The 25,729-nt window shown below is 31.7% G+C and overlaps 1 protein-coding gene across 1 annotated transcript in view; it reads right to left on the bottom strand.

Moving 5' to 3' along the window:
- Positions 1-25,729, bottom strand: part of SEMA5A (semaphorin 5A) — a 445,552-nt gene that overhangs the window by 282,531 nt on the left and 137,292 nt on the right. The window contains exon 4 of the mRNA XM_044665417.1: positions 12,226-12,288. Coding sequence (XP_044521352.1) covers positions 12,226-12,288 — 63 coding nt within the window. The remainder of the gene's footprint in view (positions 1-12,225; positions 12,289-25,729) is intronic.

The raw sequence follows: 25,729 nt of genomic DNA on the forward strand, positions 1-25,729 counted from the left end.
CATGAGTTCTACTTTTTTAGTGCTTTCGCCAGTTTTTTGATCTCAGAGAAACTGCTTAATGTCTCTGAGTTTCAATTCCTCTTCTGCCAAATCACAGTAGTGCTCCAATCTTTATCTACCCCATGGAATTGTTACAAAGGTCGAAATGAGATAATAGTGACAAAAATGCTTTGAAGGGCAAAAGCAATCTATGAGTATAGGGTAGTCATTAAATCTTTGTGCTGGTTAACTTTGAATTTTGTTAAATATTTTAATTATTTTTAATATTTTTCTGTCATGCAGAACAAGAAGTAGTATTTATAAGATCATATCAGATTTTAGATAATATTTAGGATGATATGTGCATAGAGATATGTTATATCTAGAAACTGTTTGAGATAATCATCAAACAATAGGAAACAAAATATAAAGTGATTACATTGTTGTAAAGGCTTTGATTCATGGTTCTGAGTACTCTTTCTTTCAACTGAAGAATGTGAAGATTAAAGATTAATACTAAATTATTCGCTGTATTTCAAGAATCATTAAAAAAAACCTTCATGAAAACTGTTTAAGTCAAATAGAAATCAAAGCCTATAGGAGGATAATCAGTGTTACTATGCTTTTGAAAGGAAAGAATCAAGCATTATGCACCTACCAGGAACTAGGCACCATGTTGAATACTATACAAATATCTTTGATCCTCACAAAACCCCTGAGAAATAGATGCTATTAATATTCCCATTTTACAGTTGAGAAAACTGAGGAAGAGAGAGATTAAGTGACTTGCTCAGAGTCATACAATGACTAAGTGTCTCAGGATGACTCAAGGCTCAGATTAAGGTGTAGATTTCATTTTCTTGATCCTCTAATTTGAATTATCAAATGGCAGTAAAGGAAATGTCACCTGCTCATCTCATCATGGCATTTATTGAAGGCATAAAGCATATAAACACAACAGGAAGTTTGCTACACTCAATGCAATCACTCACAATCAATGCAAACACTCAAAGAAATTCAGGGATAATGTTTCCTAAAGGATAAGCACTTGGACTCAAACAAGATGACCCCTTTGGGTCTTTCAGTCTTTCTGCACTAGGACCCATTCCAACATTTTTCTGTGCTAAAAAAATCAACCACGTGTTTCATTATCAAGCACCCACTCTTGACACTCATGGAATCTGTTCCTTTTTACTTATCTGACATTCTTAACATCCACAAGCTTTTCGTTTTTTTCTTCCTCCCATTTTCTTTAAATTGTTCTTTGTTGTCTACTTATTTGTTCCAACTTGGCCAAATGACAAAAATATAACAATAACACCTAAACGCTTAAGCAAAATTTAAAAGTAAATTCATTTTTATTTTACTTAGAGTCTCAGAAAGTTTCTTTCCCATCCATCCTCTACTATCTATGACTATTACGAGCTTATATCTTATAAATCAGATTTTTCTCACTGAAAAAAAATATAACTGATTTTGCTTTTTGTCACCTCCACTTCTCCCTTCCTCCAATTAACTGCCTCTTCTCTTGTCTTATTACCCTTCTACTCTCTGTGATTTTGGAATCAAAGTGTTTTCTTTCCCAACCAAGTCGAGCTGTCACCTTAGTTCTCTGACTGGCTCAGGGGTGGTCCCAAACAAATCAAATACTTGGTCCTTTTTTCCACAAGGGCAATGTTGTTTTCAATAGCCACCTATCTGACAATGCTGTGTAAGTTAACATCTTAATGATTTCATAGCTTTACACAATATGACTCCTATGGAGGGAATAGAAATAACCATTGCTTTGACTGCTGCTCTCCACGTACCACCCACTGGAAAGCCCCACAAGGCTATCTATAGTGACAGATGTAAAGATTTTATTATATGGTATATTACAAATGAATTTCCATTCTACACAGTGCTGCTGCAGAAAATTCCATGTCATGTAATTAAATAGGGTTTTATGAAGGTTATCACGTAATTTCATCTGTCAATATGAGTAAATACCAGATTTAGACAGCCTCAATTGTGCCTCTACATGGCATTCTAAGACAGTATAGAGTGGTAGATAGAATACTGAGCCTGGGGTTAAGAAGATCTGGGTACAAATCCAATTGTGCATTTATGAGTGTTGCTATCCTGGCAAGTTGTTTAACTGTTATATGCATCAAGCAATTCATTTACTAAGTCAGAAGGAGATTGTGATCAGATAGGGCAGAAAGAATTCCTAACAGAGACAAAATAACTGATGCAAATAAGCTCTTAAGTACACATATATATGCACACAGTGTAAGAGTTGATGCTATAAATGATATATCCATTGTGTTTATGAGTACATTTTCAAATATGTACTATATATACACACGTATAAAAATCTAGGTTACATGTATGTTTTTGTGTGCATATGTTTAAACATCCTAAAGAAATGACTTTTTGGAAAAGGATGATAGTACATGAGGGGAATCAATCTTTTAAAATTAAATTTGGTCAAATTTATCACTTTATCTCATAATATTTTTACATCTTTACTCTTAAATGGTTCTTCTGCAAGAATGGACAGAATCAGAATTCTAAACAATGGGATTCTATATTGTTACTAATGTATAAATACTAAAATAATACACTGACAATAGTTGATAATTTTATTCTGTACTATGCCTTTATTACTAGTTTTATTTTAAGCAGCTATAAATAGTGGATTATACAATGATGTAGCATTATTGGTCAGCTTTCTCACATAGTCAGGTTTATATTATTCTGTCAAATATGACAGATTACTTTTTCTTATTTTCCTCCCAGCTATTTTCTCTATTTTGTATCAAAGTTTCAGTAAGCAAATATAAAAACTCCAGGCAAAAGAGAAGGTAATTTTTCTCTTCAACGGGTAATGCTCCAAAGTACTGCTAATCCAATTTTAATGCAACATCCCAAAACATTCAAAATTATATTTTTAATTTTAAAATTCAAAGGAACCTGAGTGATAATCCAGTCCATGACACACATTTTACAAATTAGGAAACCAAAAGTCATTTGCTTGAGGTCACACCTCTAAGTGTAATAATATGGAAGTAGTCATCAAGTGATAACATTTGTACAACCCAGTGGAATTGTTTGTCAGCTATGAGGGGGAAAAGGAAGAATGTAGGGAAAGAAAATGAATGATGTAAACATGGAAAATATTTTAAAGAAATAAATGAAGAAAAATTTAAAAAAGGAAAAAAGGAAAACTTTATTAAATTGTAATATACTTTTTTTTCTTTCTACTCCCTTTGCCTAGCATAGTACCTGCTATATGGTAATAGCCTAATTAATATTTATTAACTAACTTATTTGTTGTGCCTATTGTCATCAGAATATTTGGTTCAGTTCAGATTACTTTTAAAATGCTATCATTTACTCTTTTACTCATCAATTATAAAATATAACTTTGAACTCCACTTTTATACAATAATATTCTCCCAAGATAATTATACCAGCTATTCATTACTACCTAGATGAATTGGAATCAGCTGAGACCAACCTGGAGGACCATATTATGAAGAGTTTTTGAATGGCAGACCAAGGTATATTCTCAGAGTTCAGCTAACAAGATACCATTGAAGATTTTCAAACAGATGACGAGCAGGGTTAGATTTATATATAAGATATGAAGTCTAAATGAGAGACCGAAGGGGTGAACATTTTTTTTTAAAACTTTTCTTAAATGTGAACAAGCTTTTCTTAAATACACACATATATATACACATACACGTGGAAAGGTTTTTCTAAAAGTGCTTCCAGCTCCATATTAGTGCCATGCTAATTAATCTCTATGAAAATTATACAATTCTATATGCTATAGAAGAGGAGGAGGAGAAAAATGAAAGCAAATATATAACAAAAGAGGGGAAAAAGTAGTCACTGAAAAAAGAAAATAAATCAGTGAATATAATAGAATATAGTGTCTTAGTGCTACTCACATTGGTACTAAAAAAATGCTCATTTTTGCACTAGAAAAATTTAAGGAAACAGTTGCATTCCAATATGCCTATTTGCATATTTTAAAAGATCCTACCATGCTATTGGTTTCTCAAAGAATCCTTTCTTTTATGATCAACCTAATTTGTCACATTTGATTTTTCAAGAATATCTCACTACCTACACCAAGATAAATTCAGAATGGGTGAATGACTTGAATATAAAGAGGGGAAACTATAAATAAGTTAAGTGAACATAGAGTAGTTTACCTGTCAGATCTCTGGGAAAGGAAAGATTTTAAAACCAAGCAAGAGTTAGAGAAAATTACAAAATGTAAAATAAATGATTTTGATTACATAAAACTAAAAAGCTTTTGTACAAACAAAAACAATGTAGCCAAAAATCAGAATGGAAACAACAAATTGGGAAAAAATCTTTATAACAAAAAACTCTGACAGGGGTCTAATTACTCAAATATACAGGGAGTTAAACCAATTGTATAAAAAAGTCAAGCCATTCCCCAATTGATAAATGGGCAAGAGACACGAATAGGCAATTTTCAGATAAAGAAGTCAAAACTATCAATAAGCACATGAGAAAGTGTTCTAAATCTCTAATAATTAGAGAAATGCAAATCAAAACAACTCTGAGGTATCTTCTCACACCTAGCAGATTGGCTAAAATGAAAGAAGGGGAGAGTAATGAATGCTGGAGGGGATGTGGCAAAACTGGGACATTAATGCATTGTTGGTGGAGTTGTGAACTGATCCAACCATTCCGGCTGGCAATTTGGAACTATGCTCAAAGGGCTATAAAAGAATGCCTGCCCTTTGATCCAACCATACCATTGTTGGGTTTGTACCCCAAACAGATCATAGATAAACAGACTTGTATGAAAATATTTATAGCTGCGCTTTTTGTGGTAGCAAAAAACTGGAAAATGAGGGTATGTCCTTCAATTGGGGAATGGCTGAACAAATTGTGTATAAGCTGGTGATGGAATATGATTGTGCTCAAAGGAATAATAAACTGGAGGAGTTCCATGTGAACTGGAAAGACCTCCAGGAATTGATGCAGAGTGAAAGGAGCAGAGCCAGAAGAACATTGTACACAGAGACCAATACACTGTGGTAAAATAGAATGTAATGGACTTCTGCACTAGCAGCAATGCAATGACCCAGGACAGTTCTGAGGGATTTACTACAGGAGTGGCAATACAGAAGAAAAACAACTGCTTGAACACATGGGTTGAGGCGGACATGATTGGGGATGTAAACTCGAAACTACCACACCAATGCAACTACCAACAATTTGGAAATAAGTCTTGATCAGTGACATATGTTAAAACCAGTGGAAATACACATCTGCCATGGTGGGGAGGGGGAAATGGGGGGGGGTGAAGGGGAAAGTAAGAGCATGAATTATGTAACCATGTTAACTTTTCAAAAAAATAAATATTAATAAATGCTTAAAAAAAGAATGTTGGACTTCAAAGTATTATACATACCATCTATTAGTTGCAAGGTAATGCCATTTGTTGCAATAATATATCATATTTAAACTTATAAATCCAATTTGAGAATAAAGAAAATAAAATATCACCTCTAAAATATTAGTAATAAATAAACGCAAAATTAAAAAAGGTCATACATAGTAGCCATTTTAAGGTTATTAGTTTAGGTTTTAAAGTTATATAGACGTAATTATATTTTTATCTTGTAATACTATCCTTAAATCTTTATTTAAAATGAGCTGTCTGCGGGAGATTTTTCTAGATTAAGTATCTTCGGTAAATATCATTCATCATTTTTTGTCTTTTCTTTCTGTTATCTGCATATATTTCCTTTGCTAGGACTATATTCTAATCATGTCATAGGATGAGTACTTTGTGAGCAATGAACCTTGGCAAAAGAAAATCTATAACCAAAGTTCATGAATCAAGAATGTAGATGTGGAAGAAAATCACTCCTGTCTTCATTTTTAACTACTTTCCCCAAAATCTTACATAGCTAACCTCATCTGAAGGACATAGGGTACATGTTTGTGGATTATTTAGTATTATTCCTTTATTTTGGACAGTAGAAAATTGACTGTACTTATATATTTCATCTACAAAAAGGAGAATATTATTATAAATAATGTCATATTTCTACTGCATCTAATAACATTTGTAAACAATAGCAGAATCCTAAAATAATAAAAATGTTTTTTCATAGACTTGATAATTATTTTTTATTTGTTTTTATAATTGAATATTTTGGTAGAACGTAATGGAAGGGGCTGAATCATTTTGGTTCTGCATCTGCAGAGCATAGCACAATGCTTGGCACACAGTCAGCATTTAATAAATACATGTGAAAAATCTCTAAATGATAAATATTTAAGGTTCTTTTCATTTTGTAATTATGATAAAAATACAGTAAGGCAGATATAAATCAAAATATAATTATTGCCATATAAAATATATATGGGAAAGAAGGTATGATTTCTTAAAGACTATCTTTTTCAAAAATAAATATTTCTTGATATCTTTAATTTGCAGATCACCTTCATTTCTCCTATTTCTCCTTTTCTTAACTCCCAGATCTATCCTTACTAACAAAGAATATTTCATGAAGAAAAAATCAGAAAAATCAACTAATATAATGAAAAATATCTGACTTAGTCAGTGTTCTATAACCTTACACCACTACTCCTATACTTGCACCTTTTTTGAAATGGAATAAAAGAAGGCATTTTTTGTGTTTCCTTTTTAGGACTAAACTTGTTCTTTTTAATTTTGTAACATTCATTTTTTATTATATGATTATCAGTCTTTCTTTTTATAGTCTGCAGTCACTGTGCATATCATTTTTGTGATTCTGCTTTGCATCCATTCATTTATATGCTACTCAGAATTCATATTCGTGGTTTCTTAAAGTAATATTTTATTACATTAATGTATCACAATTTCCTTAGTCAATCCCTAGTCAATGGACAATAACTTTATTTCCCATTCTTTTCTACAAGTAAATATGGCAGTTGTATTTTTGTCAGTGGCCTCCTTGGAGTATATGCCAACAGAAGAATCTCTCTATTGAAGGGTATGGAAATTTAGCTACTTTATTCATTTAATTTCAAATTGCTTTCCATAATGATTGCACTAATTAATGGATCCAATCAACAACTATTAGTGTGCCCCTTTCTACAACATTATCCAATGATGTGCCACCTTTTGTCACCTATGCAAATTTAGTGGGTCAAAGGGGAAACTTCAGGGGTGTAGGCATTGAATGACATTTCTCATATTCCAGTCTCTTATAATTTAATGTGTTTTTTGTTAATTTTTAAAATCATTTAAACTATCTAGTTCCAAATTGGATTATGATTCTAGATTTCACATATTCCCCCCATCACCCTATGCAAATTATAATCTAAATAACAAGGACTGCCATGTTCTACATTCCATCTCCAGCCTCCAAGGTTCTGCAAAGATTGGAATATTACACTTTCTCACTTTAATCAGTTAGAATCCTAATTATCCCACAAGGGTCAGGTCAGATATCATTTCCCATAACAAACCTTTCCTAATATCCCTCCCTAATAGTGTTCTTTCTGACCCTGATCTTTACTTACCTGCTCATTGATGTTTACTTTTTCTATCCCCAGAAGGATGTAGTCATTTTTAGTTTGTTTGTTTTTGTTTGTTAGTTTGTTTTTGTTTTCTCAGTACCAACTACAGTGTACTGGACATGTTTAATAAGTGCTATTAGACTTGAATTTAATTTAATTACTCTCATATGAGAAAGAAAAGTCAGTGCAAGATTTTTTGCTATAGGAAGCTTCCTTCATATTCAGAATATTAATACTATTATATAAATCACAATTTAACCTAATTTTTAAATGGTTGAATCGACATTATATGAAAATTACTGGGAATATTGACTAATGTTAAAATTAGGGAACTTGATCTTTCAGATTGGTGCCTAGCAATGAATCTTAAGTTACCCATAGAGGAAGGCATTTTTACCTTAATTGATGTATTACTTCAGCAATACTTATTTTATTTCATTTTTGCTCTTATATCTATTTTTTCTCTTTATTTTTTAAAAGCATTTTTCCATAGTTACATGATTCATGTTCTCTCTCTCTCTTTTTACCTCCTCCCTCCAGGAACTGACAAGCAATTCCACTTGGTTATGCATGTATCAGTGATACATATTTTAAAATTATATCAATAACTTTCTTATTATTTTCTTTGAAATTTGTTTTCCTTTTAAAGCTAATATTTCATCCTCCTCAAAATAAGTGAAGAACAGTTTAGGAATAGGAAGGATTTTATCACATCTTTTAAAATAATAATTTTAAAGATTATGAACAACTATTTCATTTTTTAAGAAAGCATATGGTTGGCTAAAGAGATGAAATGAGTAAAGGAAGAAAAGTGAGAAAGCACAGAATGGTAATATAGCTATTTAGAGATTAAGTATAAAAAAAGTACTCCTTGGAAAAGGAAGAAAAGAGTAATATGTCCTCTAATTAGTAAGAATGTCTGAAGAGGCAGAACTTTTGTGGAAAGTATTCATATTTAGGCAAACAGAAAGACAAAATTACAACTACAATAATTTTAAAAAAGAAATTGATATTATAGTATATTTCTTTAATTCTAATTTCCATTGATGATGATGCAAGGATAATAAAAGAAGCACTGCATAGCAACATGTTGCAGAATTAAGATATTTGAGAAAGTCCACAAGAAAAGATACTATTTTTAAAAGGATTTCAACTTCTGTTTTACTTTCCCCAATAAGCAATAAAGTCAAGAACATATGGTATTTGATTTCTCTTGAATTCTTTCATACAGTTCAAAACAAGGTTTCTCCATATTATAGTTACTTGATATGCATATATAAACTAATGCTTATAGTATACTTTCATATGTATCTTTCAAACAAAAATATTTGCAAAGTTATATGTTCTTGCAGGTAAAATGCCCATGAAAACTTGATGAGACAGTCTTCAAACAGGCTATAAGTCAAAAATTCATATAAGTCTCCAAAAGATTATTTGTAAATTCATTCTTTGCTTCTTCACTATTACATTTTGTTTAATGACACACAAAATCCTCAAAAGGCAAACAATTCAAAAAGAGGTTTCTAAGATACCCAGTGAGCTACAAAAAAATGTCTGCTGCACCATTGAAGAGCCATAGTTGATAGTTGATAAGAGAGTACGTTTCCATTTTGAGTATACAAATTTTCCTTAGAACCACAATGGCATAGCCTGCTTTCATTCCTATAAGATGACAGAGTAAAAGCATGGAGGATATATTTAAAATAATTTTAAGCAATTTTATTGAAATGTTATTAAAATATTTATTTTAGCTATTGTTTTGCTCGCCAAAGAAAGAAGTTCCCTGTGAAAGTAAAATATATTTTTGGGAAAATAGCCAAAAAAGGTGTGATTTTGAAAACATGGACAAAAATGCAATTTTAAGACAAGATTAAAACATCATTTCATAATTTCAACTCATATGCATTTTACAATGTAATTATGCATAATTTAGATGTTTGTGCCACAAACTATCTTTATAATAAAATACTAATGTTTAACTGAAATTATTCCTTATAATTAATTATTATTACATTATATTTTCTTGTGTTTGGTGTTAATTTATGACTGGTAAGTCTATCAACCAATAGTTTATCAATGAAGAAAGAGAGAATATGTTCATTTATGAGAAGAACCACAGGGGAGAAGAGAGGAGGCATTCTGTCATAACCTGGAATGTTAGCTTATTTTCCCCCACAGGGATTGGTACCCAGATACAATAATACTAAATTCCAAAATCATATTAAAATACTTCCACAATTTGTAGGCCAAACAAGTAAATATTTCAGGAAGCCAATTTCCACGTTCAGCTTTCCAAGGTTTCAGTAGCTGCACATCAAAATTAATTTTTCTTTTAGTGCCTACTTTGCAGAATGGGAACTATGGTTTCTTACTTGAAAAAATAAACTAATAGAGCATCTCTCAATGAGATGACAAAATATGTATTTTGATTATCTAAATTTTATATTAGTTGGAATTGTGATAAAGGAAATAAAGTTTACTCAATAGAAAGATAGCAAATTTGAAATGGAGCTTGATATACACTGAGAACATCTGTTTTTGAAACATCTACCTCCCACTGTCTTTCAGTAGAAGAAAGAAGTATAGCTGCCTGATGGTCAAAACAGATCACTTAAGGCTTTTTCCTATACATAGATGTATAATAGGACATATGACCTTTCTAAGTAGTGGGTAGCAAAGTGGAGTATTGTGCAATGCTTATGACAAGGGACTACTTCACCGTCTTGGTGAAGATTAGACTTCTATTAAAAGTAAAAAATCAATAATCCTAAATTATATCTTTTTTATAAAGTATTATGCTAAAACTCTATTGACAAGTGAGCAATTATAATTTCAAAATAGCAATGATGAAATATACCTTCTACTTTTTGGCAGAGGATGAACTAAAGTTGTGGGATGAGATGTACATTCTCCAAAATGGTTAATGTGTTTGTTTTGCTTGACTATTATATAAATTGTTATAAGAATTATTACTACATAGCTAATACTATTAATATTTCATTTGAAAATGTTGCATCCCTATTAGGTAATAGTTTTCTTTTTATCTTTTAATTCTCTAAGGTTTTTATATTAATACCATTTATTCATCACCAAAGGAATTTATTATGGAAATATGTTTTAAAAAGAACATCAACAAAACACTTTAAAACATAGGGGGAAAGTGTAACTATAGAATGAAACAAACTAAGAAAGAAAATGTGTTTGTATGTTTCTTAACACATAAATATGTACCACAAATTCATAATTTCTTGTGCAATCCATATTATTTTTGGTACAGCAAAATTGTTGATAATTGCTAACTTTGCAGTAAAAGAGAAAATTTAAAATAAATATATATTTTTAAAAAGGCTAATAAAATCCCCTTCATTAGAGTGAATGAAGACTGAAGTTTGCTTCCAGAAAAGCATGATGTTAAGTAACCCAAGTGTCTTGTTCTTTAATAGTTGAAGAATGCACATATACTCTGTAACTAGTTCTAGTCTTCTAACCACATAATGAAAAGATAACATTTTAGTAACTTCTTGGTCAGGACCAGGATGCATGCAAAAGGTATTAGTCAACTATGTCCTTGCTCTTGGCTCTGGCTTTTTCATTCTAGATGATTGTGATCAGGTAAAGGGGCTAATGCTGTAAGAAAAGAGGCAACTCCTTCCTTTAAAAAGATGAGGAAAAAATATATGTTTTAGTTATTAAATTCTATCCTATAAAAATATTCTGTGATAATTAAATCAAGCTTAGGCCAATATGTGACTTCATCCTATGCCTCTGCCACGTGCCCATTTGCATTGTTTCTCTCTTGCTGTAGATAAAGAAAGAATGTGAATTGTTATGACCTTTGACAGGGCAGGAGAGTTAGCCACCAGAAGTCCAGGAGTTCAGAATCATAGCAGGGATATGCTAGGAGTCAATCAATGAAGGGCAAAGTCAAGAGCATTTTGTTTACCTGAGTCTATCTGTAGCAGAGATGTAAACTCATCCGCTCATGGGCCATACCCAAATTTCTTTATAAAAACTGGGCTAAATCTGATTCTAGCCATCCGGTGAAATGAATAGATATAGAAAGAGTACAAAGAGGAGAGAATATATCTCATGTGTTTTCTTGCTAGAACTTCAAAGAAAATACTCCTTAGTAAAAACTAGTAGATGTTGGTGGAATATCAACAACAATGGCTAAAAGTGTGGAAAAACATCCAAACAGAGAAGCCCAAAGTATTAGGAAAATAAATTCCAATCTATGAAGCATGCCCCTAAAATCCTGATAGTCAGGTGCATACTTTGTCTATCTGGAAGATTATATCCAAAGTACTAATTATAATACTATACTTACTTTTGAAAAGATAGGGAACATCATCCAAATTCTCAGCAAAGAACAAAGTTTTCTGCATTTAAATCAATTTACTGTGCTGAATCAGACGTGGGAATGGGGTTTCAGGACTTAGAAGAAAGAAACCAAGGTCTCTAGTAGTACCAACTTATTTTTGTGTAATGGAGGTAAGGTACTCAAGAAATGGAGAAAAAGAATGAGAGAAGTCAAGTAACATTAAGCAAGATTGTTCAAAGAAAGCCTTAGCAAGTGAACTTACTTCCGACTTTAGTGGATAGGGCATTCTTTGAGTGAAAAAAAATTCTTAACATATGACTTCTTACCATTCAAAGATAAGCTCTGTATTAAGAATCAGGTTGGTGCATCCTTACCTTAGACTTCCCCTTGCTGTAACAAGCTCTTTTAGTAGCTTCATCGCATTCCCACTCTACAGCCTATAAAAAAAAAAGATTTAAATATTTATATTTGGCTTGAGAAATACATGCATACATGTAAGTTTATATATTCATAAAATTAAATAATATTTTATTGGTCAGAGAGATCCCAGTTGAAAATATCAAACACATATTGATCCCCCAATGCTCATATGAATTATTGGACTAAATTATTTTGCATGGAGTCTTACTTTAAAAAGAATATTGCTCCTCATTTCAAAAAGACTATCCAGTGTCCAAATTTGGAATAGTGGACAAGCTATGAAGCAAGAAGGGTTATAATTACTTGTGACAAAAGAAATGTATGCCTCCTCTGTAAAACTAAGAAAAGGCAAAATTGCTAACATTTTAAAATACTGTTTAAAATGCTTTGAAGTAATCCTACTTCCCACATATGTTTATACTTTCAATTACTTTGTATGAATTACTTAAATCTTCAAGTATATATTAATTTTTCCATTTCTATGAGTTTATAAATCCCCACAAAACCAAAAGAATAATAAAAATATAACTGTGAAACACTGAGTATTTGGATGAAAAGAAGGGTATGGAATCATTAAATTTTAGACCTGGAAGATACCTCTGCAGCCACATAGTCCAAGCCTTATTCCCCCTAAAAACCAAAATATTTATACAAGCATTTTTCTTTGCATATTAAAATGTTTATATTTATTAATTTTTTAAGAATAGATGATAATAGGGATAGTGGTCAGAGCATTAACTAATTTTGTTTCTGCTATGTCATATGTAGATATAGATATATAGATATACACACTTTTATAGGAAAAAATAAATCACATAAGGTTTCCCCATCTATTATTACCATTTTATGCACTAATTATATTTTCTGTTATAGTTGAATTTCAAAAGAACAGAGTTTTATCCCAATAATAATCAATTGGTTGTAGGGATTCCTAATGATCATTTTCCTCTACCAGGGGAGATATGCATCTTCTGTGTAATTTAAATCCTTAAAGAATTTGTTAAGTACTGAGAAATTAAAGAAATTCACCAAAGTGATTTTGCCAGTATCTCAAAAAGGACTTGAACCCTGGTTTTCCTTCCTGGGGACAATTATTTATCAATTACCTTCCTAAATCAACAAATAAGTTTACACACACACACATAGACACACCCCACACATGTATTTAGGTACGCACACAGGTACATATGTGTGTATATAGTAATTTTGTTTCTGCCAATTCATATAGATATAGATATAGATATACACACTCTTACAGGAAAAAATAAATCACAAAAGCTTTCCCCATCCATTATTACCAATTCATGTATTAACATAATTATGTATTATATATTTTCTACAGTGTGTGATCAGATACACATATTCAATTTGCCTAATATTGCACATTTTAGATATAATTTTGAGAAATAAGACTAATCATGATCATCCAAAAAATGGTTACCTGTGTTTCTTTAAAGATCTCCACTAAAAAAGAACCCATTACCTTACAGGAAAGCCCATTCATACATTGGAAAGTCTAAACTTTAGAAATTTTTCTTTATATCAAGCTCTAATTAGTTTCTCTGCAGCTCTCACCTATTACTCTTATTGAGGTTGTTTCAGCTTAAATTAAACAAGGCCATCCCTTTTTCCACAAGGCAGTTTCTCAATTGTTAGTTGCAGATTGCTATCATGTTATTTTTGAACATACTCCCCATTAAACATCCCTTGAATATCCTACTAATTCTTATATGCAGAAAATCAATTATATACCTTCAAATATGTACCAAAGCCAAAATTGTATATTTTCTAACCACATGTTGGATAGAGAGCCAGACCTAGAAATGAGAGGTCCTAGGTTCAAATCTGACCTCAGATACTTCCTAGCTGTGTGACCCTAGGCAAGTCACTTAGCCCCGCCCCCTCTTTTGCCTAGTCCTTACTGCTCTTTTGCCTTAGAAACAATTCACACTATTGATTCTAAGACAGGAGGTAAGGGTTTAAAAAAAGATGACTACCAAAGAATGATTTTAATCAATTCCATTGACATGAATTTAATGCCTACTTCAATGAATATTTCTATACAAAGAGACATATACCAATGTAGACGAGCAAGGCAGGATTTTCATTGGGCAGAGACACCTGTGATTTTTAAAATAACCACTAAAGAACACAAACTTTGCCCTAATAATTAGAATCACAATTTTTCTTCTCATACTAACCATGGCCAATTCATGGTGGCCCTTGCTAGTAGACTCTGAATTTGCCTAAAATAATAAAGTCGATGTAAGGGGATGAAAACTACCTTCAAATATTAATGTTATTATCTATTATCATATGCTTCTTCAAGTTTTTTGAAAGACTTTTTAGTTTGAGCTAATTTTGTTTCTACTATGGCATATGAAAATATAGAGATAAAATAGATTTTAAATACTCTCTAAGAAAAAATAAACATCACATATATTTTCTCCACTCATTATTACTATTTAATGCATTAACTCTATTTTCTGTTATTGCTGAATTTCTGAAGGAACAGCATTTCATACCAGCATCATATCTTAATTTTTGTTTAAATGACTTGTATAAGATTTTAATGATTTGCATAAAAAAGAATTATCAACTCAAAGAAAGGATAAAAACAGATTAACTTTTAATCCATTTAAAATTTTTGTTTTCACAATCATTTCTAAAATATATAGAGTTTGAAGAAGGCAGCCTGGCAGTACTCTAAGCCTTAAGTGTTATAAAGAATGCTTCACATAGAGATTAAGCAATATAATAGCGCATATGTTAGTTACCTTACTTCATAAACAAAACTTCATAATAAATTTTCAAGACACAAAATTTTACTCAATGAATAACCTCTTAAAATACACACTATGTACGTTCCCTGAGAATTTATCAGTATCAGGAACCAGTAATACAATTTGCCATCTATATGTTTTCTTTATTATTTATGAAATGACACAATGTTCATAATGTTTGACTACAGATATAAAGTCAGCATTACTTTATTCTAAAGGTGAGGATACTGTTTGAATAGTTAAGCAATTAACCTCAAGTTATATCTATATTTTTTTCTACTTTATATCTACTATTTTTTTGAACCCTTGTACTTCGGTGTATTGTCTCATAGGTGGAAGATTGGTAAGGGTGGGCAATGGGGGTCAAGTGACTTGCCCAGGGTCACACAGCTGGGAAGTGGCTGAGGCCGGGTTTGAACCTAGGACCTCCTGTCTCTAGGCCTGACTCTCACTCCACTGAGCTACCCAGCTGCCCTTTATATCTACTTTTGATCTACTTAAATTACATATTATTATTACAAATGCTTCCATAAAATGTGAGGACAATATCAGAAAGAGATAACAGCTATTTTTGTGATGGCAAAAATAGAAATAAAGGGAATGTCCATCAATCAATTGGGGAATGGCTATACAAATTGTGATATATGATGGTGATGGAATACTATTGTGCTACAAGAATTGATTAACAGGATAATTTCAGAAAGAGCTGGAAAGACCTACATGAACTGATAGAGAGTGAAATAAGTAGAACCAGGAGAACAGTGTACATAATAATAGCAATACTGTAAAATGTTCAATTGTGAAAAATTTAGCTACTGTTAGCAATACAATTATCCAGGATAATTTTGAGGGATTTATGAAAAGAATTCTATCCACCTCCAGTGAAAGAGCTGTTCGAGTCGGAATGCAGATCGAAGTGAATGATTTTTCACTTTATTTGGGTTTTTATTTTGGGGGGGTCTGGTTTTATAAGATTATTCTTTTAGAAAAATGAACAATATGGAAATATGTTTTGGAAGATAATAAATTTATAATCAAATTGCTCAACAACTTCAGAAATGGGGAGGGAAAGGAGGAAAGGAGATAATTTGGATCATATAACTTCAGAAAACCTATGTAGTAAATTGATATTATGTGTTACTGAGAAAATAAAATATCTTTATAAAAGGCCTGTCAGTTTCATTGTTGACAGAACCCTTACTTTGGTATCAGTAGATTTGACTATGAGTCCTGATTACCAATGTGTCATAGAGTCAAAAACTAAGAATCATTTTTTATTTGACAAATTAGAAAACTGAGGCCCACGGTTAAAAAAATAATAACTTAAGATCACAAAAGTAGTAAGTAGCAGAACCCAGCTCCTACATCATGAAACCCAATGATTTTGGCCATGTGACTTTAGGTTAATTGCTTAACTATTCAATCAGTATCCTCACCTTTAGAATAAGAATAAAAATACTTACTTCCCAAGAAGTTTAGGGAAAATAAATTTTATTATTACTTAAAGGATGTTATAGGAACTCTTTATCCCTATTTTGTTTGTATTTGTAGAGGCAAAAGTCCAAATACTCATTTATTAATGTGCTGTTAATTAAGTACATTAGTAAAAGGGACTTTTATTATTTTCATTTTTTATTTCCTAGCATTAGAAGCAACAAGCATGTATTTATATTAAAACTATGCTACTGGAAAACATGTAATTTAAAGTATTTCTTGGAGTAAAAATCATTTTGATGGTTATTGTTGGACTAATGGTCTTTTTTTTAAGGTGAAATACTGATCGTATCTTCAGAAAGCAAAACAGTTGCAGGAATTTTTATCTGCTCAAAGGGTAGAAAGTGAAGAATCCCCTTCAAATGCCATCAGGTTTGTTCAGATTCCACTGGACAAAAGGCAAACAAAAGGCAGCACAGAAGTTTTGGAAGGCCTAAATTCCTCTTGAATGTACAAGATCAATATTAGCTAAGGAGTAGAAAGAAAAAAAAATCCTTTCTTTATTGCAAACAAGAATAGGATTTAAATTATTATTTTATGCAAGATATAAGGAAACAATAATCCCCCCAAACAGGATCAAATGTTAGAAATTCCTAAGTGCTGTATTGTTTACTCTCTAGAGGCATGACATTGTTTAAATCAGAAGACTATTATGATAGTATTATGTTAATAGGGAAGGTTAATTTACTGAGAACTTGTGGTGGCTCACAGAAGCTACAACTTTGATATCGGTTTTCATTTCGTCAGACTGCAATGGTAGATAGAAAAATATACCGTCACAGTCATGCTCTTAGGTGATTTGAGAGAATTATCTTTTGTGGGGGTTTTGTTATTATGTATACATTTACTGGTCAAATGATATATTTCTAAGTAAATTAATCAATGTAAACATTTACTGGATTCATTATAATTGGAAGAACCCTTTCAAAAGAAGTAGTCACATAGATCTAGAAAAAGTGGGTATCTCAAAAGAATAAAGTAGTAGTGATAGTAACCTAGTAACTGTAGTAAATTTGATTCATAATTACAGTGTTCCAACATATCAATAATAGCAATAACAATAGCTAACATTTATAAAGTACTTACTATGTGCCAGGCACAGTGCTAATGTTTTAAAATTATAATCTCATTTGATCACCACAACAACCCTGGACTGTGGGTGCTATTATTGTTCCCATTTTACAGATGATAAAACTGAGGCAAACAAAAGTTAAAAGAGCTGATCACAGTCAGAGCAACCAGATTTAAAATTGGGTCTTTTTGACTCCCAAGAGTGGTGCTCTATACTGAGCCCCCTCCTTTACCCTAAATTGCTCTAAGATATTTGTAATATCCTATATGTAAATATGTTTCCTACAAAATTTGGTAACTTAAAGTCAAACAATTTGTGAGTTCATTTATCTGGTGGTTGTCTCCAAATATACATTTCATGACCCATCCCTTCCAGTCCTTATTGTCATTTTTGTTCATGACCTCCTCCAATAAGTTTGCCACTGGTGGCTCACTGAAAAATGTGTAGTTTTTCCTCATTTTTTCTTGGTATTGCATGCTTCCCAGCTTCCCCTACATATATACCCCATACCAACTCTCTGAGTAATAAATATTGTGTAAGAAAACAAGCATAATGTGAAATGTCAACAGAGCTCCATAATGTGATAACTATAAATACTAAGGAGCTGATTGAGAACATGGATGATTGAATGATTGAATCACAATAAAAGTCCTTCAAAAGTCTTACATAGTTGGGACATTTTATGTAAGAACTAAAACAATCATCTTTTCCATGGAAAAATGCTTCCACTTCACATCATTAATTAAGTTCCTCTGGGGAAGAGTTCGCCTAAATTCTAAGATCCTTATTGGACTAGAGACTAAAGATGTAGCTTCAGCCACTTTTTAACTATGTGACTTGGAAAAAAACAATTTTCTGAACTAGTTTCCTCACATATAAAATAAAGATATCACTTGATCTGCCGGCCTTATAAAGTAATTAAAAGAATCACATATAGGTGAAAATGTTGAAGGCCATTCAAACATCATATTATTAAATAACATTACAATTAGATTCTTACCAAACCAGTTCTTTTATGTCTAAACACTTCTTTTTTTGCTATAATCTAGTAGTTCTATACATATATTATCTATGTCTGTTTATGTGTGTGTATACACGAATACACACACATACACACATATAATCCAAAGTTCATATCTTAAGGATGTGAACTGGCCATATCTTATTTGAAAGGTATCTTTCTGCAGGAGAATGGACATAATGTTATTCTCAAAGTGTTGAGACAGAATGATGCATCTGGTATTCATTAGCTGTGTGACCATAGGTAGCTTATTTTAAATTCAATGACTTTAGTCTGTTATTCACAAAATATGAATAATAACTTTGGCATCCAATCCATATAATAGTTGTGAGGCTAACATAAGGTAATGTATGTAAAATGTCTTACAATTGTTAAGGTGTTACATTGGTCATTTATTTTTTTTTTATTATACCTTCAATCTCTCTAGTATATTTTCCCATGTAAGGAAACCTTAAGATGAATGAAATTAACTCAACAGAACTATATATATAAAACTACCTTTCTCATATTGATATATTATACTTCCAAATTCATTTTCATATTTTCTCCATTTTATGCAACTATAGACTTTAAAAATTATAATATAAAATTTCTTGAGAATGTTATTTCTGATCCCATGAGGTGTTCATGAATTCTACTCTAATTTATTCAAATATCTATGATTTCATCATTTCTTGATTCCTTGAGTGATAAAGGGGGAATTCAATCAGGGAGCTATGGTTTCATATGTTGCCTGATGACACTAGATTATAATTAAGGCAAATTTAATTAAATTCTTGAGGCAATTTTCTTGTCTATTAAATGACATTTTTATTTGTATCCAAGCACAGTGCTCTGTATATAAACTCTTAATACATGCTTTTTTCATTCATTAAAAAATAAGGTTAATAATATCTATAGTTATTATTAATCTATTAATTACTATAAATATAGTATTATGTTGTTATTAATCTTAACAATGTAGTAATGTTGCTATTGTTTTTAAACCATTACTACAGTCCACACATATCACAAGACTGTGGAGAGGTTCACTTGCTGTGAAGTGCATGAGGCACTTGTATTTTCATACTGATGTTGCCCTTTCAACATATCTAATGCCACAAATTGTATTTTAGAGCATCCTATGAACCAACCTAAGGTTGTCTCTACCTGAAGTCATCTACTCAACTAATCTCTATTTTTTTAAATCGGGGCAGTCATCTACATGTCACATTTTTCCTCAAAGAAAATACAACCACCAAAGGTTCAATTAATTTCCTTTGCATATTTGATGCTCTAGCCTTATATTCTAGAATGTTAAGTGAACTTGTTGATTAATAAAAGCTTCTCAGCAACAACAAAGAATTATTATGATTCTTGAAAGTATCACTCTAGAAAGCCTTGTGATAGGCCTTTCTCCAAAATTAGGTTAGTTCTTGGATCAAAGATATGCAATTCATCACTGTGCCCACCCTCAAAGCATTTCAAACTTGGTAAATTCATTCTAGCAGGGCTTGCCCTCTCCTGGCATAGACATAGACAGGCAAAGATGATCCCATTCCATAACAAATAATAATATAGCAGCATTGAAGGAAATAGTAAAATACTTATAATATTTTAGTGGAGTCTCCCATGTTTTGAAGAACATAAAATATTAATCAAATTCATAAAATCTTAGCACTATTAGTTATTTTAAATATCATGTAATCTAAATGACTAATTTTACAAAAGGGGAAATTTAAGACTGTCAGAGTTTAAGCAAGCTATCCAAATTATCCAAGGTTAACCTGTTAGAAAAATGTGGCTATGACTAATCCTGTGTTTATATAACACAGTCAAAATATTTGGGAATATATGGATAAAAACTATATAAATAAAATATATAGTATATTTATATATAGGCATTTTATATCTAATGTATATATGTTCTATGTATATAGTACAAATTATTTGCATATTATATTGTATATATTTTATACATATATTTATATTTTGTCTCTACCACATATTTTTACTTGTATAGGGATGATGTGTATATATTTTGGAGTATTTTAACCATAATGTTCCATAAGCATGGAAGTAGATTCAGCTCCAACTCAGATATGTGTTAGCTCTGAGACCTGAATAAGTCCCACCTATCCTTTCTAATTTTCATTTTCCTTATGTGGAAAATGGGAGTAATCATGATCATCTAGTTAGCTTGGTTGTTGTGAGGATCAAATGAAACAATATCTATAAAAATGCTTCACAAAGCTTAAAGTTTATATAAATGTCATTGTTTTCTTTCATCATCGTGAGGTTGTTGTTGTTTGTGTAACTATCAGCCATGTGATCTTAGATAATTTACTTAAACTCTCAAAATATCATTTCCCCATTTGTGTTTGTATGTGAGAGTTCACTTATATAGGGCACTGCTTTGGAAGAAACCCTTTCTAAATGTAGATAAAGTAATTCCCTGCATCTTGTAGTTGAGATGAGGCAGTGCCACATGCAATGATTTACAGGTTAAGTATAAGAATATATCAGAGTACATCTATATGTATGGCTTATTGATTAGATATAGGTAAATGTAGTGATATACATTGGATAGATGTAGGCATAGATACATTTACATAAATATTTTATATGTACATATATATGGAGTGTAATAATGTGTGCAATTATTAGAACTAAATCATATACTATACACACCTAGACATGTGTATATACCCATATTTTGCCTATAGCATTTATGTGTGTGTATCATTTCATTCTAGTCAGATCTTATTGATCCCTAGACCTAATATGTTCAATAAGCACTGAGTTCATTCTTTAACATTTTCCAACAAGAGGAACTAGAATAAATTTGGGACACTCACTGAATCAATTTCCCTATTGGTAAAATTAGAAATTTAAACTAAATAACTAATAGGCCTTCTGATATAGACTAATATATCACCCACATTTAAGATTCTATAAATCTATGATTTCAACTTCTACAAACTTCAAGCTATGAATATACACACATACATTAACAAGTACATCTATATCTACATCTCTATATTTACTCCTATCATTCACTATTTATTCTATATGAATGAAAAAGTTTCTTTTTTCTAGAAAATGTCATGCAAAGACTAAGAATATGATCATGGTTATTTTCTCTTACCATAGCTATATTCTAATTTATTTGGATCTATTCATGCTAAAATACTAAATATAGCCACAAAAGAACTTACAGCAATGTAGGAGGTGACAATTAAAAATACAGATGTGTGAAATTCTATGGGAGAATTACATAAGCTGATATGCATGCATGAATGTCTGTATATTTGTATGTGTACATGTATCTATATGCATCTCTCTCTATACACACACACACACACACACACACACACACCTATGTAAATCCATCAGCCATAATTGATTCTGTCTCTGTCTCTGTCTGTCTCTCCACATACACAAACAGAGGCTCACAAACTAGGAGATATTTCTGAGTCCTTGTTATGGTCACCCCAACGAATTAATTAAATCTGTTGTCATGATCTTGTGTTTTTGCTTTTGCAACCTCTCTTAAAGATACTCTTTTCTCTCCTGTCCTGCTGCCACCATCATAATACTGCCTTTCATGTTTGGATTACAATAATAACTTGGTAATTGGTCTGCCTGCCACAATCTCTCTCCATGCCAGTCTATCCACTATTCACTTACTAAAGTGATATTCCTAAAGCATTCAGTTGGACCATATCAGTACTCACATCTATTCACTAAGATCTAGAGATTCCACATCACCTAGAGGATCAGATATAAAATCCTCTACTTGGCATTCAAAGCCTTTCACAATTTACCCATCCCCTCAACTCTCTGCTTTTAGTCTTTTAATAACTTACATCCCTTTCCACCCCTACACTTTAATCTAGTGGCCTTCTCACTGATTCTCATATAAAACACTCCTTCTTCTTACTCTGTGCATTTTCTCTGGCTCTCACCCATACCTAAAGTGTTCTCTCTCTTCATTTCTGCCTCCAGATTTCACTGGATTCCTCCAACTCTCAGCCAAAATTTTACCATCTTCAAGAAGCCTTTCCCAAACCCTTAATTTTAGTATTTTCCAATCTGATTATTTCCTTTTTATCTTGTGTATAATTTGTTTGTACGTAGTCCTTTGCATGTTGTTTCGCCCATTAGCTGTGAGCTCCCCAAGGGCAAGGACTGCCTTAGCACAATGCCTGGCACATAGTAGGTGCTTATTAAATATTTATTGACAGTATACTTTATATATGTCTAAAGTTTTAACATACAGGTAACTCCCACATGTACAAATTTTTTGAGAAATGTGTAAACAAAGTTGTGTACCATTACATTCTACTGTGAGATAAGTTAATTAGGCAGGGACCAGAAAAAGGCAGACTCTTTTTATAAAAATAAAGAGAACAACATTACAGACAGATGGGTTGGCACTTCTTCAACAGATGGTTTTACTAATTAGATACTGGCAAAAGATAACATTAAAAAAGTGGTTTAATTACACAATGCCAAAAATTAACAAAAACCTGAGGGTTTTTTCATTATGTTTGCTTTTACATTCTTATGTTATGTTTTTCAATGAAGCACTGAAGAATTTTAAATGATCATGGAAATTATGATTGTATTCAAGTGAATACAACATCATCCCATTGCTCAAAATAAAATTTAAAAATTGTTGGGGACAGCTGGGTATCTCAGTGGATTGAGAGCCAGGCCTAGAGATAGCAGGTCCTAGGTTAAAATCTAGCAAGACACTTGACCCCCTATTGCCTATCAGTTACCACTCTTCTGCCTTGGAGCCAATACACAGTATTTTTTTTAAATAAATTTTATTTTTAGGCAACTTGAGTGCAGGTTTAAATCTGATTAACTTTTTGTCTAAATAACTTTTTTTCTTTACTGCTCAGAAAACAAATATAGAAGGATAGGCACATAGGTGTATACAAAAATAGCTAAAAAATGCTAAAAAATATCTGCATATGTATATTACATAATTGTATACATGCACATATATAGAATTTAAGAGAAAATATAACATTATATTTTGGTAAAGCTTTATAAGAGTGGAATTGTGATAATCCAGATAAAAATCATGACATTACAGAGAAGTTGATTCAGAAAGAATGTATTAGAAATGGAAAATAATTCACTTTAGAGTCAGAAGACTAAGGTTTCATTTTTTGCTTGTCTTCATACTAATTCAGTGATCATGATCACTTTTAGGAGACAAGTAGGTGGTTCAGTGGATTGTGAGCCAGGCCCAAACATGAGAGCTGCTAGGGTCAAATTAAACTGCAGACACGTCCTGGCTATGGGATCCAAGGCAAGTCACTTAACTCTTGTTGCCTAGCCCTTACCATTCTTATGCCATGGAACCAATATAAAGTATTGATTTCAAGACAGAAGTTTAAAGAAGTATACTTTTCTGTGCTTCTGTTTAGTCATCTGTAGGTGTTTGAACTAGATAATCTCAAAGGTTCCACTTCTGTGATATCCACAATCATCTAGAGTTCAGTCAGTTTGGAAAGATTTATCCACCATTATCTTTCAGGTTTAAAGATAAGTAGCTTGTGTGTTGTTTCCTATTGTTATAAGAATTACTCATACGTTTTTGTCTGACTTTTCAAATGCAACCAACTTTAGAATTTTATAGATGTCAACACAAGTCACAAGCCTATAAAGTATGTAAATAATTACGTTGTCTATTATGTTTAAGAATGATTATGCTGATGCAATGATCTGGGACAATCATGAAAGACTTATGTTGGTGCTATTCACCTTGAGAGAAAGAACTGTTGGGGTCATCTTTCACATCAGTGTATTTTTTATTTTATTTTGGGGTTTGGGTTATGTATGACTTTGCTTTTATAACAGTGGCCGATATAGAAGTGTTCTTTGCATGACAATAAAAATAATTTTGTTTAAAAATAATGATTAGCTGAAATCATTTAAAGTATATGATAATTCAATTTAAAAGTGAAAACTTTCATTAAATAAGATCTACAACCTCTTTGGAAAACTCATTGAAGACAATGAAAATTTTTGCATTCAAAAAGTGCTTCCTTGTGTTAAATTTATCATAGGTCCTTCCCACCACAATTTTTCCCCTTCCTCTCCTTTGAACTTTGTCATTCCATATATTTGGTATCCACTGATAAAAACATGTCCTCTTCCATTCTCTCTCTCTCTCTCTCTCAACAATTTTCTCTTTACCAGATGAAATAAGCCCCAATAAATAAAGGTTTTTCTTTTATTGCTTTCTTCCCTAATAGGTCTTTTTCAACCCATTAAATAAGGGGAGTCCCAAATGTCCAAGTGTAGCACTTATTATGGCTTTGAACTTTTCAATTTACTAATGATAAAAATTATACAAAGACTTTTGGAACACGTATCTTCTACATGCTGATAGTTGTAGGAGTACTTTTCAGACACATTATTCATACTTTACATTTCTATGAGGGTACTTAACTTTTCTAAAAGTAACCAGATAGATATAGTAAATAATGTACCTTTGATATAGCTAACTCTTTGATCTTGAACCAGTCATTTAAATTCTCTAAAGCTCAGTTTCTTGCCTTTAAAATAAAATATCTCTAATAGCTCCTTCTTAAGGTTATTACTAAACATAAAGGCAGTTAAGGTTTGGAAAGTACTTTGCAAGGTCTGAAGTGCTAAGTGACTTAACCTTTTAGGCACTAAGCAACTTGGTAAGATTATAAATAGTAGAGCAGCTGCCGAACTGCTTTAGCAAAGGGAGTTTGCTACACCACTCAAGTTGCAAGTCCACACATTTGATCAATTAATAAAAAATAAATGAGAGAATAATAAATAACACCATAATCAACATTATCCAGAATTTCATTTCATCCAAATATCAAACCTCTGAAGCATATAGGAAAGGTATTTAGACAGATGAAGAAAGCAAGATACAAGAGTTTACTGATTTATCAAATATCATAAAGATGATAAGTACAGTTGGTATTTGTTATCTTAGTTCTACTGACTCTCATTTTTTCACTATCAGATGATGCTTACATTGATAAGTATTTAATCTTTGGAATAATTACTCTGCAGTTTCTGAAGCAACATTTGCTTCTGTCACA

The sequence above is a fragment of the Gracilinanus agilis genome, chromosome 1 (assembly GCF_016433145.1).
Source record: "Gracilinanus agilis isolate LMUSP501 chromosome 1, AgileGrace, whole genome shotgun sequence".
NCBI lineage: Eukaryota > Metazoa > Chordata > Mammalia > Didelphimorphia > Didelphidae > Gracilinanus > Gracilinanus agilis.